Genomic DNA, 18,609 nt, shown 5'->3' on the forward strand with positions numbered 1-18,609 from the left:
AGGACAACTCAACTTGTATTTACATGTGAAAGTAACAATATGCAAATATGGTTTAAGACTTTGAACAATTTAAAAAATTGGACTAAACTGTTCTTCACTGCGTCACGGACAGAACAACCAGCTACCATAAGAGGTCATATTGTTAGGCTGGAAAAGACAAAACATCAGGACCCATTTGACATTTGATAAAATGGAAGATCCATACTTTGGGGAGGGTACAACTATGGCTGGAATCCTGTTGGTTAGTTTGGAATCTTGTTGGTTAGTTTAGAATCCTGTTGACAATTCCCCACTAGAGCATTGGATCCATTTCTGAAAATATAAGTCAACAACTAGGTCAGTGGTTCTCAACCTTCCTAATGGTGCGACCCCTTAGTACAGGTTCTCACGTTGTGGTGACCCCCAGCCATAACGTTATTTTCGTTGCTACTTCTTTAATTTTGCTACTGTTATGAATAGTAATATAAATATCAGATATGCGGGATGTATTTTCATTCGCTGGACCAAATTTGGCACAAATACCTGATACGCCTAAATTTGAATACTGGTGGGGTTGGAGGGGATTGGTTTTGTCATTTGGGAATGTTTGAGTTGCTGGGATTTATAGTTCACCTACAATCAAAGAGCCTTTTGAACTCCACCAATGATGGAATTGAATCAAACTTGGCACACTATTATTATTAGTATTCCCATAGCCAAGAGAAATACTGGGAGAGTCTGGTGGACACTGACCTTGAGTTTTTGAAGTTGTAGTTCACCTACATCCATAGAACACTGTGGACTCAAACAGTGATGGATCTGGATCAAACTTGGCACAGATAATCAATATGCCCAAATGTGAACACTGGGGGAGTTTGGAGAAAATAGACCTTGACATTTGGGAGTTGTAGTTGCTGGGATTCATAGTTCACCCACAATGAAATAGCATTCTGAACCCCACCAATGACAGAATTGGACCAAACTTCCCACGCAGTACACCCATGACAAGGAGAAAATACTCTGTTTTCTGATGGTCTTTGGTGACCCCTCTAACACTTCCTCATGACCCCCACAGGGGTCCCGACCCCCAGGTTGAGAACCACTGAACTAGGTAAATCCTATCAATTCTGAGGCTGCAAGGCTCCGCTCTAGCCCAGTCACACAGCAAGATTCAGATCTGTAACTCTAGCTGAGTACTTTAAGAAAAAAATGGCCCAGATCTAGCCCTTTCCCCACTGTGAATTGTTATCATCAAAATGTCTCCCTTGTGATAACACCATATTGTTTTGGTGGTATCTTTCTGCAGGTGCTGTGTGTTCTTCTTCAATCGCTACCCCCACCACCCCTGGACGACAAGATGAGCAGGTTATGACACCATGAGGAGCTACCATGGCGAGCGCAGCCAGTCACGCGAACACCCTTGCCGCTGCGTCCCGGAGGCCTGTGACCAGCCGATGGAATACATCCACCATAGCCAGGAATCACGCCAGCCATACCTCCTTAGCCCCAGCGAGCCTTGTTCCTTGGACCACTACTGCCCATCCCGGAGTTCTGCCGAGGCCCCCCTCAGCCTAACGGAGCCCCCCTCAGCCGCCAGCAGCAGCAGCAGCACCTTCCCTAGGATGCACCACGCCCCCCAGCCGTACGACTCCTGTGACGAGTGCATGGCGGCCGCTCATCCATCCAGCAAGATCAACCGTCTGCCCCCGACTCTCCTCGACCAATTTGAGAAGCAGCAGCTGCCCCTGCACCACGACGGCTTTCACACCTTGCAGTACCAACGTGCCAGCAGCACGGAGCAGCCCCGCAGTGAGAGTCCCAGCCGCATCCGACACCTCGTCCATTCGGTCCAGAAGCTCTTCGCCAAGTCCCACTCCTTGGAAGCCCCCTCCAAGCGGGAGTTCAACGGCACCAAGATGGAAGGCCGGGGCGGTGAGTCTGGGTTTCACCACCCCCATCATTCACACCACCACCATCGCCAGTCGCGCCATGGCAAACGCAGCAAAAGCAAAGACCGCAAGCTGGATTCCTCCTCCTCTCGCCACCGGAACAAGATGATGGGTTGGTGGAGCTCAGATGATAACTTGGACAGTGACAGCAGCTACATGGTGTCCGGAAGGCAACATGCCGTGGACCAGGCCACCCAGTTCTGCGTTGATGCTCCCGAAAGTGCCTTCAGAGACTTGACCCTGAAGAGTTTGAAGAGCGGAGGGGGAGAAGGAAAGTGTTTGGCCTGCGCTGGGATGTCCATGTCCCTGGATGGCCAGACGCTCAAGCGGAGTTCCTGGCACACCATGACGGTCAGCCAAGCACGGGAGGCCTACCCCAGCTCAGGAGGCGGCCCGGAGAAACCCTTGATGCTCCAAGAGGCGAAAGCCAAGGAACGATCCTATCATTATCTTCAGGTAAGGAGGTGGGTAGAGGCCTCCCAGCTTTAAGGCCCCTTTAAACAATATATTTAGGGATTTAAATTCCATTTTAAATGTCATGGCTATCTCCTATAGAATCCTAGGATGAAGAATTAGCAAGTCGAGTGGACTGGTTAGAGCATTGGGCTGAGACATTGAGAGATCATCCACTCAGGTATGCAAAACAGTTTTCAGCCTCAGAGAAAGGGAACAGTAAGGAAAATCTTACAATATAATCACCATACAGCAGTGTCACCTTGAAGACACATGATAACAAGAATCATAGAATCATAGAATCAAAGAGTTCGAAGACACCTCATGCGCCATCCAGTCCAACACCCTGCCAAGAAGCAGGAATATTACATTCAAATCACCCCTGACAGATGGCCATCCAGCCTCTGTTTAAAAGCTTCCAAAGAAGGAGCCTCCACCATACTCCAGGGCAGAGAGTTCCACTGCTGAATGGCTTTCACAGTCAGAAAGTTCTTCCTCATGTTCAGATGGAATCCCCTTTCTTGTAGTTTGAAGCCATTGTTCCGTGTCCTAGTCTACAAGGAAGCAGAAAACAAGCTTGCTCCCTCCTCCCTGTGACTTCCTCTCACATATTTATACATGGCTATCATATCCCCTCTCAGCCTTCTCTTCTTCAGGCTAAATATGCCCAGCTCTTTAAGCCGCTCCTCATAGGGCTTGTTCTCCAGACCCTTGATCATTTTAGTTGCCCTCCTCTGGACGCAGCTTGTCAATATCTCTCTTGAATTGTGGTGCCCAGAATTGGATACAATATTCCAGGTGTGGTCTAACCAAAGTGGAATAGAGGGGTTGCATGACTTCCCTAGATCTAGACATTATGCTCCTATTGATGCAGGCCAAAATCCCATTGGCTTTTTTTGCCGCCACATCACATTGTTGGCACATGTTTAACTTTTTGTCCACAAGAACTCCAAGATCATTTTCACACGTACTGCTCCCGAGCCAGGCATCCCTCATTCTGTATCTTTGCATTTCATTTTTTTTCTGCCTAAGTGGAGTATCTTGCATTTCTCCCTGTTGAACTTCATTTTGTTAGTTTTGGCCCATCTCTCTAATCTGTCAAGATCGTTTTGAATCCTGCTCCTGTCCTCTGGAGTGGAGAAGGGGGACAATAAGGCCCTTGAATCCATAGGGAAAGAAGTTCTCACCTGGACCACAATTACCTGAAACTGGGAGTACACCTGAATCCCATAAAGCAACACTATTCTGACACCAGCATGTTTTGGGGGACCTAGATATTCCTGGAGAGATATGCTGTCTACAAATATACTAATTCCTCAGGAGCGATTCTATAGTCACTCCCAGTGGGGCATCCCATAGAATCACCTAGCAAATTCCTAGAGAGTGCTGTTTATCCCCAACTAAGTGAAACCTCAGGTTTCAAAACTTAACAATGATGGACAGGTGACTTGCCCTATGACTGCAACCAAAGAAGCCACCTATCTGCAGAGTCCCTGAAACCTAGGACTGCAAGCAAACATTTAATACAAAGCAAATAAAGTTGGAGCTCCTGGTACAGCTGTACCAGAACAACTACATCGGCTATTGCTGCAAGTAATGTCAGTGTGAATAAATTGCCAATATTTGCTTGAGATAGTGCTTGCAGTTCTGGAGGGACTCTTGATTTTTTGCATCTCATAGACTTAGCAGGGGGATTTGGTTAACCAGTTAACATTCATGAGTAAACCAGGTTTTTTTAAAAAATCTGAAACATTTCGGGGGGGGGGGGTGAACCCCTAAACCCCCCCCCCCCCTCGCTACGGGCCTGATCGTAAGTAAGTAAATAAATAATAATAAATAAGGGTCCCTCCTGCTGATCCAGAAGGCTGTATCCCTCCTTTGGCCGCTTTGCTGTTTTTCCTTTGCTCTTTCTCCCTTTCCCAGAATGCGGCACAGCAATACACCTTGATGTAGGTGATTAGAGAAATGTCAAGGCTATAATAGCCTCTCCTTGCAAGAAAGCACAAAGCCGGGGAGTGATCAAGGCAGCTATCTCTCTCTGAAAAGGACGGAGAGTTGAAGAGCTGGCTGCAACCGCTTACCAAGAAGCCAGTGCGCCCCCGCACTGCCCTGTGGCTAATACAAAATATGCCCAAACAAACCATTAAGAAGAACCACCTTCCTCCTGTCTCCCTCTTTTTTCATGCAGGCTCTTGTCTAGGTCCGATCAATAGCTTCTTATACTCTAATGAGGAGGGAAATTGAACAAAATAAGGGCAACTTGGGACAAGGAAAGAAATGCTTCCCTGGGATTTCACTGAGATTTTTTGCCTGGGAAAGGGGGAAAATAAAACCTTTCCCTCTTCCTAGATTCCCGGAAAACAGGCCCTAAGTATGGAGAATGTCCCTCAATGTTCTTGGACAACAACTCCCAGAATGCACAAGCAAGCATTTCTCTGGCATTGTCCATAGACACCTCTAAGGTCATGTGGCCAGCATGACTACATAGAGCGCTGTTACCTTCCCACCGGAGGGGTACCTATTGATCTATTTACATTTGCATGTTTTTGAACTGCTAGCTTGGCTGAAGCTGGGGCTAACAGCAGGAGCTCACCCCACTCCCCGGATTGCATAGGAATGGTTTTTTCAAACTATAGTTTACTTTTTATTTATTTACAGTATTATATTTTGACCTTCTCACCCCACAGGGGGCTCAGGGTAGATTACAATGTACATATACATGGCAAACATTCAATGCCATAGACCAGTGGTTCTCAACCTGGGGTCCCCAGATGTTTTTGGCCTTCAACTCCCAGAAATCCTAACAGTTGATAAACTGGCCAGGATTCCTGGGAGTTGTAGGCCAAAAACATCTGGGGACCCCAGGTTGAGAACCACTGCCATAGACACACAACATATATAGACAGACACACAGAGGCTGCTTAACATTCCAGCTTTATGATGAGGGCATTCTGACCACCAGGGGAGCTGTCACTTCACTGTCCATTTGTGACACTGATGACACTGATGAAGGTTGTTGTAGGTTTTTCCGGGCTATATGGCCATGTTCTAGAGGCATTTTCTCCTGACGTTTCGCCTGCATCTATGGCAAGCATCCTCAGACGTTTCGCCTGCATCTATGGCAAGACCTCACTACCTCTGAGGATGCTTGCCATAGATGCAGGCGAAATGTCAGGAGAAAATGCCTCTAGAACATGGCCATATAGCCCGGAAAAACCTACAACAACCCAGTGATTCCGGCCATGAAAGCCTTCGACAATACATTGACACTGATGAAGTACTTGCTCATTCTTTGCATGCTTGCTGGAGATTTTTATGGCATCATAAATCAGTTAAATTAGCCTCCCCGCATACACGGTACCTAAATTTCCTACTTAACTGTCTTTCGAGCTGCAAAGGTCGGCAGCAAGATACACAAACTGGTTGGAAGCTCACTCCAACCCGGGCTGACTTCGAACTCATGACCTTTCGGTCAGTGGTGATTTAATGCAGCTGACTCCCAGCCAGCTGCACCACAGTCCCGGTTTATGGTCCCTCCAATAGTCTGAGGAACCATGAACTGCCCTAATAAAGTTTGGACAACCCTGCTTGAAACTTTGGGCTGAAAGAGAAACCAATGCAGTTAAGCAAGAATTCAAACCCAGTTTTCCAGTGTACTGGGATGCATCTTTACTGTAGAATTAATGCAGTTTGACACCACTTTAACTGCCATGGCTCAGTACTATGGAATCTCCTGGACCTCTCAGTGGCCTTCGATTCCGTAGAGCACGATATCCTTCTGGGTCGCCTTGCGAGCATGGGCCTTCTGCCATGGCTCCAGTCCTTCCTTGAGGATCATACCCAGAAGATGTTGTTGGGGGACACCAGCTCGGCCCCACAGCCATTGTCTTGTGGGGTCCCGCAGGGCTCAGTATTGTCCCCCATGTTTAACATCTACATGAAGCCGTTTGGTGAGATTATCTGGAGTTTTGGAGTTTGATGCCATCTGTATGCAGATGACGTCCAACTCTATTACTCCTTTCCACCAGATGCTAAGGAGGCTGTCCAGGTCATGAACCGGTACCTGGTCGCTGTGACAGTCTGGATGAGAGTGAACAAACTAAAGTTGAATCCTGACAAGACAGAAGTCCTCCTGGTCAGTCGCAAGGCCGAACAGGGTATAGGGTTACAGCCTGTGCTGGATGGGGCTACACTCCCCTTGAAGGCACAGGTTCGCAGTTTGGGTGTGATCCTGGGATCGCGAGCAGGGCCTCTCCGGATGAACGAAGTGAGCACGTGGGTTCGTAGATGGAGATGCGGTCACGCAAGTAGGCAGGTCCCAAACCGTTTAGGGCTTTGTAGGTAAGCACCTGCACCTCGAATTGGGCTCGGTAGGTAAATGGCAGCCAATGGAGCTCTTTAAATAGGAGAGTTGACCCCTCTCTGTAATGAGTGCCAGTTAACATCCTGGCCGCCGCCCGTTGAACCAGTTGGAATTTCTGAGCAGTTTTCAAGGGCAGCCCCACGTAGAGCGCATTACAGTAATCCAATCGAGAGGTGACCAAGGCATGGACCACCCCGGCCAAATCAACCTTTGTGAGGTACGGTCGCAGCTGGCGCACAAGTCTTAGCTGTGCAAAAGCCCTCCCGGACACCACCGACGCCTGAGCCTCAAGCGTAAGTGATGAATCCAGGAGGACTCCCAAACTGCGGACCTGTGACTTCAGGGGGAGTGTAACCCCATCCAGCACAGGTTGCCACCCTATACCCCGCTCCGGTTTACGATTGACCAGAAGGACCTCTGTCTTGTCAGGATTGATCTTCAGCTTGTTCTTCCTCATCCAGATAGCCACAGCGGCCAGGCACTCGTCCAGCACTCGAGGGGCCTCCTTGGAATTAGGTGGAAATGAGTAGTAGAGTTGTGTGTCATCTGCATAGAGATGGCACCTAACTCCAAAACTCCGGATGACCTCTCCCAGCGGTTTCATGTAGATATTAAAAAGCATGGGAGACAGAATAGAGCCTTGCGGGACCCCACAGGTCAAAGGCCAGGGGTCCGAGCAGGCGTCTCCCAGCTTCACCATCTGGGATCGACCCTCCAGGAAGGACCGAAGCCACGACAGAACCGTGCCCCCGAGACCCATCCCAGAGAGTCGTCCCAGAAGGATACCATGATCGATGGTATCGAAAGCCGCTGAGATGTCCAAGAGAACCAACAGAGTCACACTCCCCCGCCCAGCTCTCTACGGAGGTCATCCACCAAGGCGACCAAGGCCGTCTCGGTGCCGTGACCAGGCCTGAAGCCAGACTGTGACTGATCTAGGTAGTTGATGTCATCTAGAAAACCCTGGAGCTGGGAGGCGACCACCTGCTCCAACACCTTGCCCAAAAAAGGGAGGTTGGAGATCGGTCTGTAATTGTTCAGCACCGTGGAGTCAAGGGAGACCTTTTTAAGGAGTGGACGAACCACAGCTTGTTTCAGTTGAGATGGAAAAAACCCCTGCTCCAGAGATGCATTAATGATCAACACAAACCAATCTACCAACCCCCCTCTGGCTGATTTAATTAGCCAAGACGGGCAAGGGTCTAGAGCTGACATGGTCGCCCTCACAGCACCAAGGACCTCCTCCACGGTCTCAGGAAGAACAAGCCTAAAAGAATCCCACAAAGTTGGACAAGCAGATGCCTCAATCACCTCCTCTGGAACTGTGATGAAACTGGAGTCCAGCTCAAGACGTATCTGAGCAACTTTGTCTGCAAAATGGTGTGCGAACTCGCGACACTGAGTTGCTGGGTCATCGAAAGTCTCCTCCACCACTGGTGGGTGAAGGAGTTTCCCGACAACCCGGAACAACTCCAGCGATCTATTGAGAGACAGGGCCTTAGCGGTGATTGCCCCCTGGTTATGGAACTCCCTTCCTGGCATTATTAGATCAGCCCCCTCCCTCCTGTCCTTCAGAAGACCTGGCTATGGGACCAAGCCTTTGAGTCGGTGCAAAATGGTGTCTTGAGCTGATTTTTAAGCAACTTTTAATGTGGATATAAGTGATTTTAATGTTTGTATATATTTATGGTTTTATGTCCCGGCATTGATTGTTTGCCATATATATGTTGTGTTCCCCCCTGAGTCCCCTGAGGGATGAGAAGGGCGGAATATAAATATTTTAAATAAATAGATAATCCTGGGAATTGCAGTTCAGTAAGACAGCAGCATTATTTAATAGAGAAGGCTGAAGACCTTGTAAAACTGCAACTTCCATGATTGCATAACATTGATCCAAGTGGTGCCAAAACTGTATTAATTCTACAGTGTAGATGCCCCCTTAATCCAACATTAAGACCACCATATCACAATGAGCCCCCGGTGGCGCAGTGGGTAAAACCCCTGTCCCGGCAGGACTGAAGACCAACAGGTCACAGGTTCGAATCCCGGGAGAGGCGGATGAGCTCCCTCTATCAGCTCCAGCTCCTCATACGGGGACATGAGAGAAGCCTCCCACAAGGATGATAAAAAAAAAAATCAAATCATCCGGGTGTCCCCTGGGCAACTTCCTTGCAGACGGCCAATTCTCTCACACCAGACGCGACTTGCAGTTTCTCAAGTCGCTCCTGACACAATAAAAAAAAATCACAATGGTTTTTCCTACTCCTTTCTAAATAACATTGAGCTGTAACTTCCATAAACCCCACCAATTCCTCTCCAAACCACAATTGCCTTCTTTCATGAAAAGAAAGAAAAAAAGATAAAAGGAAGTTCTTGCGACGCGCATATTAATGTGACCCTGTTTTCAACACCAATGCAAAAGAGGCTATTGCCAAGTGTATGAATACTGCATGCAGTGAGCAAAAAACAGCCTCCGGAAAGTGCATCGAGCTTGGTGTTGAGAGAGATCAGGCAAAGGTTCCTGGCATGAGAAGAATTAGGGTGTTACGTAAGTGTGCAAGAGCGAACCCACAAATAATTCAGGAGGAAATCTGCCACTTTTCATCCTTTCCACATTAGTTGGTCCTCTCCTGTAGATTTGCTCCTTCGCTCATTGTGTTTCATAAGGTTTTTGTGGTATTACATCACCCAGAATCCCCAAAAGACTAAGTTTTTTTCTGAGAGCTGTGGTCCAAAATGATATCTTTTCCAAGCCTAGCTGCTCTGATCCAACCCTTTGTCTCAGGATGCATCCTCACTGAAGAATTAATGCAATTTGGCAGGCAGTAAGAAGCCAGACCTTGAAACTGCTAGGCCATTATATGCTAATCAAGGTGTCCAATTCCAATATTCACACCTTATTTATTTATTTATTTATTTATTATTTCGGTTTCTTCTACACCGCCCTTCTCACCCCAAAGGGGACTCAGGGCAGGTTAAGGTAAAAGGTAAAGGTAGTCCCCTGACATTAAGTCCAGTCATGTCTGACTCTGGGGTGTGGTGCTCATCTCCATTTCTAAGCCGAAGAGCCAGCGTTGTCCGTAGACACTTCCAAGGTCATGTGGCCGGCATGACTGCATGGAGCGCCGTTACCTTCCCGCCGGAGCGGTACCTATTGATCTACTCACATTTGCATGTTTTCGAACTGCTAGGTTGGCAGAAGCTAGGGCTGACAGCAGAAGCTCACGCCGCTCCCCGGAATTGAACCTGAGACCTTTCGATCAACAAGCTCAGCAGCTCAGCGCTTTAACCCACTGCGCCACCGGGGGCTCCTTACAAAGGCACAATTCGATGCCAGCATCACATAACAGTAGTAAAACAAAATAACATCAATTAAACGGTTAAACAGTTGAACAGTTAAACAACAATTCCTGCATTACGACCCTAAAACCAATAAAACAATACAAACCCAATTACTCCTCATAGACGGTCAGCGTTCGCTGTCTCATAGTCCAAATTCCAATTCCACATTGTCAGTCCTGTCAGTCCTAGTCGTTTGATTGTCCTTATCTAGTTGTCACATTGCCCAAAGGCCTGGTCCCACAACCACGTCTTTACTTTCCTCCTGAAGGAGAGGAGGGATGTTGATGCCCTAATTTCTCACGGGAGTGAGTTCCACAGGTGAGGGGCCACCACCGAGAAGGCCCTGCTCCTCGTCCCCACCAACCTCACTTGTGATAGCGGTGGGGTCGAGAGCAGGGCCTCCCCAGATGATCTCAGACTCCAGGGTGGGACGTAGAGGGAGATACGTTCCGACAGATACAATGGACTGGAACCGTACAGGGTTTTGTAGGTCAAAACCAGCACCTTGAATTGTGCTCGGAACTGAACCGGCAGCCAGTGGAGCTGACACAGCAGGGGGGGGGGGGGTGTGCTCTCTGTATGACGCTCCAGTGAGTAGTCTGGCTGCCGCTCGCTGGAGCAGTTGAAGTTTCCGAACAGTCTTCAAGGGCAACCCCATGTAGAGTGCGTTGCAGTAGTCTATTCGGGATGTAATAAGAGCGTGGACCACGCTCTTTAAGCCCAGGGGAAAGCCAGGGGGTCTCAAAGAGAGATTCTCAGGGGTTTTTCTGAAGTGATGGTCTTTAGAGTCTTTGCTGATGCAACAAAGTCTTTATTATGGAACAAACAACAAATCTTCAATTGGTTCAAACAACACTTCAAGGCTTTCTTAGACTAGTCCTCAATGGACTGGTACCTGACTTTGATTAACTAAACTTTCTCTGTAGTTAAAACCCTTTTAACCTCTCCCAGGCTGCTTTCTATCTATGCCTCATCGGTGTGGGACTTACTACCGATTCCAAATGCGTCTGGGTATCAAGTAGACCTACCAGCCGAGGCCTGAAGATATTTCAGCTGGAGTTCCGTGGATCTGTAAATGCTGTTCTCCCTTCGAGAATTTTTAGAAACTTCAGGGCTGTTCCCTCTGATGCTGTGAGGCTGAGAGGCTGTGAGCTCTCAGCCAGAGCTTTTGGGACTTTTCTCCTGGAATTTCTGCTTCTGTATCCATGGATGTTATTTTTCCCTGGATGCTATTGAGAAAGGAAGCTTTTCTACGGGACGAGCTGGTCTACGTCTTATAGCTTAGCTACCTTGTGGGAGACTGACCAAAAAAAATGGCTCCTTTCCCTCCCAGAGCCCAGAACAAGGGGCGGAACCAAAGCTTAATTATGATGGACAGGAGGCCTGTCCTATGACTGCAAAACAAAGAAAATAAAGTTGGAGCTCCAGGTACAGCCGTACCAGCACACAAAACATCAGGAGAAAATGCTTCCAGAACATGGCCATACAGTCTGGAAAACTCACAACAACCCAATGATTCCAGCCATGAAAGCCTTCGACAATACAATTTAGTATCACTCTAGCTGACATGACAATGCTATGGAATAAAGGGAGTTCTCGTTTTCACCAAGTCTTTAACTTTCTTTGCCAAAGAGTGCTGCTATCTCACCAAACTACAATTCGCAGGATTCCATAGTATTGAGCTATCATAATTAAAGTGGTATCAAACTGCATAACTTCTATAATGTAGATACACTCTTGGCTCCAGTTTCTTGGGGAAATCTCTGAAATAATGGGTAAGAATCGGTGAGTAAAAGGATAATAGAATCATAAAATTGGAAGAGACCCAAGGGCCATCCAATCAACCCCTCTGGTTACATCATGACGGTACAAGTTACATACATATACCGTATATACTCGAGGATAAGCCGACCTGAACATAAGCCGAGGCACGTAATTTTACCACAAAAAAATGGGAAAACTCAAGTGTCAGGAAACAGACGCCTTAAAGGGCCAGACTCAGAATTAGTTTCAAAGTAAAGTTTATTAAGCAAAGGAAAAGGGCTCAGAGACACTTAACTCAGTTTTTGAATATTTACATAAAACTGTAGTTTAAGATATGACTGTCCAACTCTGATTAAACCATTATTCTAACCTTCTTCAATGTAAATGTCCTTACATATCCTTCCAATAATAATAAAGAGAGTAAAATAATAAATTTAATAATAATAATGATAACAACAACAACAACAACAATAAGTAAAGGTAAAGGTTTTCCCCTGACATGAAGTCCAGTCGTGTCCAACTCTGGGGTTTGGTGCTCATCTCCATTTCTAAGCCGAAGAGTCAGCGTTGTCCGTAGACACCTCCAAGGTCATGTGGCCAGCATGACTGCATGGAGCGCCGTTACCTTCCCACCGGAACGGTACCTATTGATCTACTCACATTTGCATGTTTTTGAACTGCTAGGTTGGCAGAAGCTGGGGCTAACAGTGGAAACTCACACCGCTCCCCAGGATTCGAACCTGGAGATGGAGGGCCTGATTCTGGTAGCCCAAGAACAAGCCATTCGAACCAATGCCATCAAAGCCATTCGAACCAAAGCCAGAATTGAAAAGTCGACAACAGATCCCAAATGTAGACTCTGCAAGGAAGCAGATGAAACAATAGATCACATCCTCAGCTGCTGCAAGAAGATTGCGCAGACAGACTACAAGCAGAGGCACAACACCATTGCTCAGATGATTCATTGGAACTTGTGCCACAAATACCATCTGCCTGCAACAAAGAACTGGTGGAATCACAAGCTGGAAAAAGTTACAGAGAATGAACAAGCCAAACTCCTCTGGGACTTCTGAATTCAGACTGACAGAGTTTTGGAGCATAATACTCCTGACCTCACAATCGTGTTAAAAAACAAAGTATGGGTCGTCGATGTCGCAATCCCAGGTGACAGCAGGATTGCAGAGAAACAACTGGAAAAGCTGACATATGTATTTATTTATTTATTTAGCGTGTCATCAGCAACCAGACCATTGTATTACATTTCTAACAGAACAAAACAAACAAACAGATTAAAAAACACAAATTTTGCAAACTTGGTAGTTGATTAAATGTCCTTTGACCAGTATCAGGCCACTTGGAGTGCCTCTGCTGATGCCGCAAGAAGGTCCTCCATTGTGCAAGTAACAGGGCTCAGGTTGCATTGCAGCAGGTGGTTTGTAGTTTGCTCTTCTCTGCACACGCATGTCGTGAATTCAACTTTGTAGCCCCATTTCTTAAGATTGGCTCTGCATCTCGTGGTGCCAGAGCGCAGTCTGTTGAGCGACTTCCAAGTCACAGTCTTCTGTGTGCCCAGGAGGGAGTCTCTCATCTGGTATCACCCACGGATTGAGGTTCTGGATTTGAGCCTGCCACTTTTGAACTCTCACTTGCTGAGGTGTTCCAGCGAGTGTCTCTGTAGATCTTAGAAAACTATTTCTTGATTTAAGTCATTGACATGCTGGCTGATACCCAAACAAGGGATGAGCTGGAGATGTCACTGCCTTGGTCCTTTCACTATTGGCTGCTACTTCCTGGTGGATGTCAGATGGTGCAATACCGGCTAAGCAGTGTAATTTCTCCAGTGGTGTAGGGCACAGACGCCCTGTGATAATGCGGCATGTCTCATTAAGAGCCACATCCACTGTTTTAGTGTGGTGAGATGTGTTCCACACTGGGCATGCGTACTCAGCAGCAGAGTAACATAGCGCAAGGGCAGATGTCTTCACTGTGTCTGGTTGTGATCCCCAGGTTGTGCCAGTCAGCTTTCGTATGATATTGTTTCTAGCACCCACCTTTTGCTTGATGTTCAGGCAGTGCTTCTTATAGGTCAGAGCACAGTCCAGAGTGACTCCCAGGTATTTGGGTGCACTGCAATGCTCCAGTGGGGTTCCTTCCCAGGTAATCCTCAGAGCTCAGGATGCTTATCTGTTCTTAAGGTGAAAGGCACATGTCTGTATTTTAGATGGATTAGGGATCAGTTGGTTTTCCCTGTAATAGGCTGACATGATATGAGGATTTAAAAACTGAACTGCAAAGACTCTGGCACAAACCAGTCAAGGTGGTCCCAGTGGTGATAGAATCATAGAATCAAAGAGTTGGAAGAGACCTCATGGGCCATCCAGTCCAACCCCGTGCCAAGAAGCAGGAATATTGCATTCAAATCACCCCTGACAGATGGCCATCCAGCCTGTGCTTAAAAACTTCCAAGGAAGGAGCCTCCACCACACTCCGGGGCAGAGAGTTCCACTGCCGAATGGCTCTCACAGTCAGGAAGTTCTTCCTCATGTTCAGATGGAATCTCCTCTCTTGTAGTTTGAAGCCATTGTTCCGCGTCCTAGTCTCTAAGGAAGCAGAAAACAAGCTTGCTCCCTCCTCCCTGTGGCTTCCTCTCACATGTTTATACATGGCTATCATATCTCCTCTCAGCCTTCTCTTCTTCAGGCTAAACATGCCCAGCTCCTTAAGCCACTCCTCGTAGGGCTTGTTCTCCAGACCCTTGATCATTTTAGTCGCCCTCCTCTGGACACATTCCAGCTTGTCAACATCTCTCTTGAATTGTGGTGCCCAGAATTGGACACAATATTCCAGATGTGGTCTAACCAAAGCAGAATAGAGGGATAGCATTACTTCCTTAGATCTAGACACTATGCTCTTATTGATGCAGGCCAAAATCCCATTGGCTTTTTTTGCCACCACATCACATTGTTGGCTCATGTTTAACTTGTTGTCCACGAGGACTCCAAGATCTTTTTCACATGTACTGCTCTCGAGCCAGGCCTCCCCCATTCTGTATCTTTACATTTCGTTTTTCCTGCCCAAGTGGAGTATCTTGCATTTCTCCCTGTTGAACTTCATTTTGTTAGTTTTGGCCCATCTCTCTAATCTGTCAAGATCGTTTTGAATCCTGCTCCTGTCCTCTGGAGTATTGGCTATCCCTCCCAATTTGGTGTTGTCTGCAAACTTGATGATCCTCAGTTTCTAACCCTGATCGGCACACTGGGTGCAGTGCCTAAAGACCTTGGCCTGCACTTAAACACAATAGGCACTGACAAAATCACCATCTGCCAGCTGCAGAAGCCCACCTTACTGGGATCTGCACGCATTATTCGCCGATACATCACACAGTCCTAGACACTTGGGAAGTGTCGGACGTGTGATCCAATACAACAGCCAGCAAAGTCTGTGTGCTGTGGACTCATCTTGTTATGTTTCAGATAATAATAGAGTCAAATAATCCAAATATAATAATAACAGTAATAATAGCGTAAAATAATAAATGTAATAACATTAATAAATAGAGTAAAATAAATGTAATCATAACAATAATAGATTAAAATAATAAATGTAATAATTATTAGAGAAAATTAATAAACATAATAATAATAAGAGTAAATTAATAAATGTAATAATAATAATGGAGTAAAATAATGTAAATGTAATTATAATTATAATAATAAATAGAGTAAAATAAATTCATAAACATAATCCTAATAAGAGTAAATTCATAAATGTAATAAAAATAGCATTTCAGTTCCTGTTGGTTGAAGCATGGTTTATGTTTTTGGGGCTTGTTTTCTCAACTGTTTTCTCCAAGGAATACATCTCTCGAGTAATAAGTGCCTTAATTTGAGTGTTTTGGCAAACCCTTGTCAATAGAATCCCAAGGGCACTTAGGTAGCATTTCCTCTTTGAGAGCATGGCCACAATGTCCTCTTGCCTAAATGTTAGAATGATTATTTTGTTTCCAAGGAAATCAGGCAACCAGGAGATTTCAGTAATGTCGTCAGGAGAGATATTTTTCTTCTCAATAAAAGGGATAGAGACCGTATAATTTATTTATTTATCGTGTCATCAGCAACCATACCATTGTATTACAGTTCTAGCAGAGCAAAGCAAACACACAGATTAAAAAGAAAAAGAATAAAAAAACACAGATTTTGCAAATTTGGTATTTGGTTAAATGTCCTTTGACCAGTATCTGGCCACTTGGAGTGCCTCTGGTGTTGCCGCAAGAAGGTCCTCCATTGTGCATGTGGCAGGGCTCAGGGTGCATTGCAGCAGGTGGTCAGTGGTTTGTTCTTCTCCGCACTCGCATGCCGAGGAATCCACCCTGTAGCCCCATTTCTTAAGACTGGCTCTGCATCTTGTGGTACCAGAGCGCAGTCTGTTCAGCGCCTTCCAAGTCGCCCAGACTTCTGTGTGCCCAGGAGGGAGTCTCTCATCTGGTATCACCCATGGATTGAGGTGCTGGGTTTGAGCCTGCCACTTTTGGACTCTCGCTTGCTGGGGTGTTCCAGCGAGTGTCTCTGTAGATCTAAGAAAACTATGTCTTGATTTAAGTCGTTGACGTGCTGGCTGATACCCAAACAGGGGATGAGCTGGAGATGTCTCTGCCTTGGTCCTTTCACTATTGGCTGCTACTTCCCGGCGGATGTCAGGTGGTGCAATACCGGCTAAGCAGTGTAATTTCTCCAGTGGTGTGGGGCGCAGACACCCTGTGATAATGCGGCATGTCTCATTAAGAGCCACATCCACTGTTTTAGTGTGGTGAGATGTGTTCCACACTGGGCATGCATACTCAGCAGCAGAGTAGCATAGCGCAAGGGCATATGTCTTCACTGTGTCTGGTTGTGATCCCCAGGTTGTGCCAGTCAGCTTTCGTAAGATGTTGTTTCTAGCACCCACTTTTTGCTTGATGTTCAGGCAGTGCTTCTTGTGGGTCAGAGCACGGTCTAAATTGACTCCCAGGTATTTGGATGCGCTGCAATGCTCCAGTGGGATTCCTTCCCAGGTGATCTTCAGAGCTCGGGATGCTTGTCTGTTCTTAAGGTGAAAGGCGCATGTCTGTGTTTTAGATGGATTAGGGATCAGTTGGTTTTCTCTGTAATAGGCAGTAAGAGCACCTAGAGCTTCGGAGAACTTCTGTTCAACCATCTCAAAGCTCCCTGCTTGAGCAGTAATGGCACGATCATCAGCATAGATGAAACTCTCTGTCCCTTCTGGCAGTGGCTGGTCATTTGTGTAGATGTTGAACATGGATGGAGCAAGCACGCTCCCCTGAGGCAGGCCGTTCTTCTGTTTCCGCCATCTGCTTCTCTGGCCCTGGAACTCAACAAAAAGCTCCTGTTTTGTAGCAGGTTTCCTATGAGGCGGGTGAGATGGTAGTCCTTTGTGATATTATACATTTTTCTCAGGAGGAGGCGGTGGTTCACAGTATCATAGGCTGCTGACAGGTCTATGAAGACAGCTCCTGTGATCTGCTGCCTTTCAAAGCCATCTTCTATGTGCTGAGTCAGGTTCAGCACTTGCGATGTGCAGCTTTTGCCTTTTCTGAAGCCAGCTTGCTGTGGGATCAGACAGGGGTCTATATTTTCATAAAATATATATTTTCATATATATTTTCATATATAATAACAGATTTCTTGTTGTTGTTGTAATAAATAGAGTAAAATAATCAATGTAATAATAATAGAGTAAAATAATCAATGTAATAATAATAATAATAATAATAATAACAAAGTAAAATAATAAATAACCTTAACTCAAATATAAGCTGGGGGGGGGGGGTTCAGCCTTAAAAAAGGACTGAAAAACTCAGCTTGTACTCGAGTATATATATATACCTAAAAACAAATTCTCACCTGCAAATGCCCTCCTTCAGGTTGTAAAATAGTAAGTGATTGTGTTCTCCCTGAATACCCGCTTCTTTTTTTATGAATAGGACATTTGCAGGATGAATTGAGTAAACCAAGGAATTTTATATGTTGTTTTCCCCTTGGAAAAAAAACAGCTATCCACACAGAATCATAGAATCACTGAGTTGAAAAAGACCTTGGGAGCCATCCAATCCAACCCCATTCTGCCAAGAAACAGGAAAATCACATTCAAAGCACCCCCGACAGATGGCCATCCAGCCTCTGCTTAAAAGCTTCCAAAGAAGGCGCCTCCACCATACTCAGAGGAAGAGAGTTCCACTGCTGAACAGTTCTCACAGGTCACAGTCCCTCAAACTGTTGGGGGGCTGGATTATAATTTTTTTAAAAAAACATGAATGAATTCCTATGCATACTGCACATATCTTATTTTTAGTGCAAAAAACACTTTAAAACAATACAATAATTAAAATGAACAATTTTAACAAATATAAACCGGATCGGGGTATAGGGTGGCAACCTGTGCTAGACGGGGTTGCACTCCCCATGAAGTCACAGGTCTGCAGTCTGGGTGTCCTCCTGGATTCATCACTTACGCTTGAAGCTCAGGCGTCAGCGGTGGCCGGGAGGGCCTTTGCACAATTGAGACTCGTGCGCCAGCTGTGACCATACCTCGTGAAGTCAGATCTGGCCAGGGTGGTCCATGCCTTAGCCACCTCCAGATTGGATTACTGTAATGCACTCTACATGAGGCTGCCCTTGAAAACGGCCCAGAAATTTCAATTGGTACAGCGGGCGGCAGCCAGGTTGCTAACTGGTGCTTCTTACAGGGAGCGGTCAACCCTCC

General features: G+C 46.3%; 1 protein-coding gene across 2 annotated transcripts in view; it reads left to right on the top strand.

Annotated features, from left to right (window-relative positions):
- Positions 1–18,609, top strand: part of DLGAP3 (DLG associated protein 3) — a 555,041-nt gene that overhangs the window by 404,205 nt on the left and 132,227 nt on the right. For both annotated transcript variants that reach the window (XM_060784572.2, XM_060784573.2), the window contains exon 3: positions 1,286–2,384. In XM_060784572.2, coding sequence (XP_060640555.1) covers positions 1,356–2,384 — 1,029 coding nt within the window. In that variant the 5' untranslated portion in view covers positions 1,286–1,355. The remainder of the gene's footprint in view (positions 1–1,285; positions 2,385–18,609) is intronic.

Source organism: Anolis sagrei, chromosome X (assembly GCF_037176765.1).
Source record: "Anolis sagrei isolate rAnoSag1 chromosome X, rAnoSag1.mat, whole genome shotgun sequence".
Taxonomy (NCBI): domain Eukaryota; kingdom Metazoa; phylum Chordata; class Lepidosauria; order Squamata; family Dactyloidae; genus Anolis; species Anolis sagrei.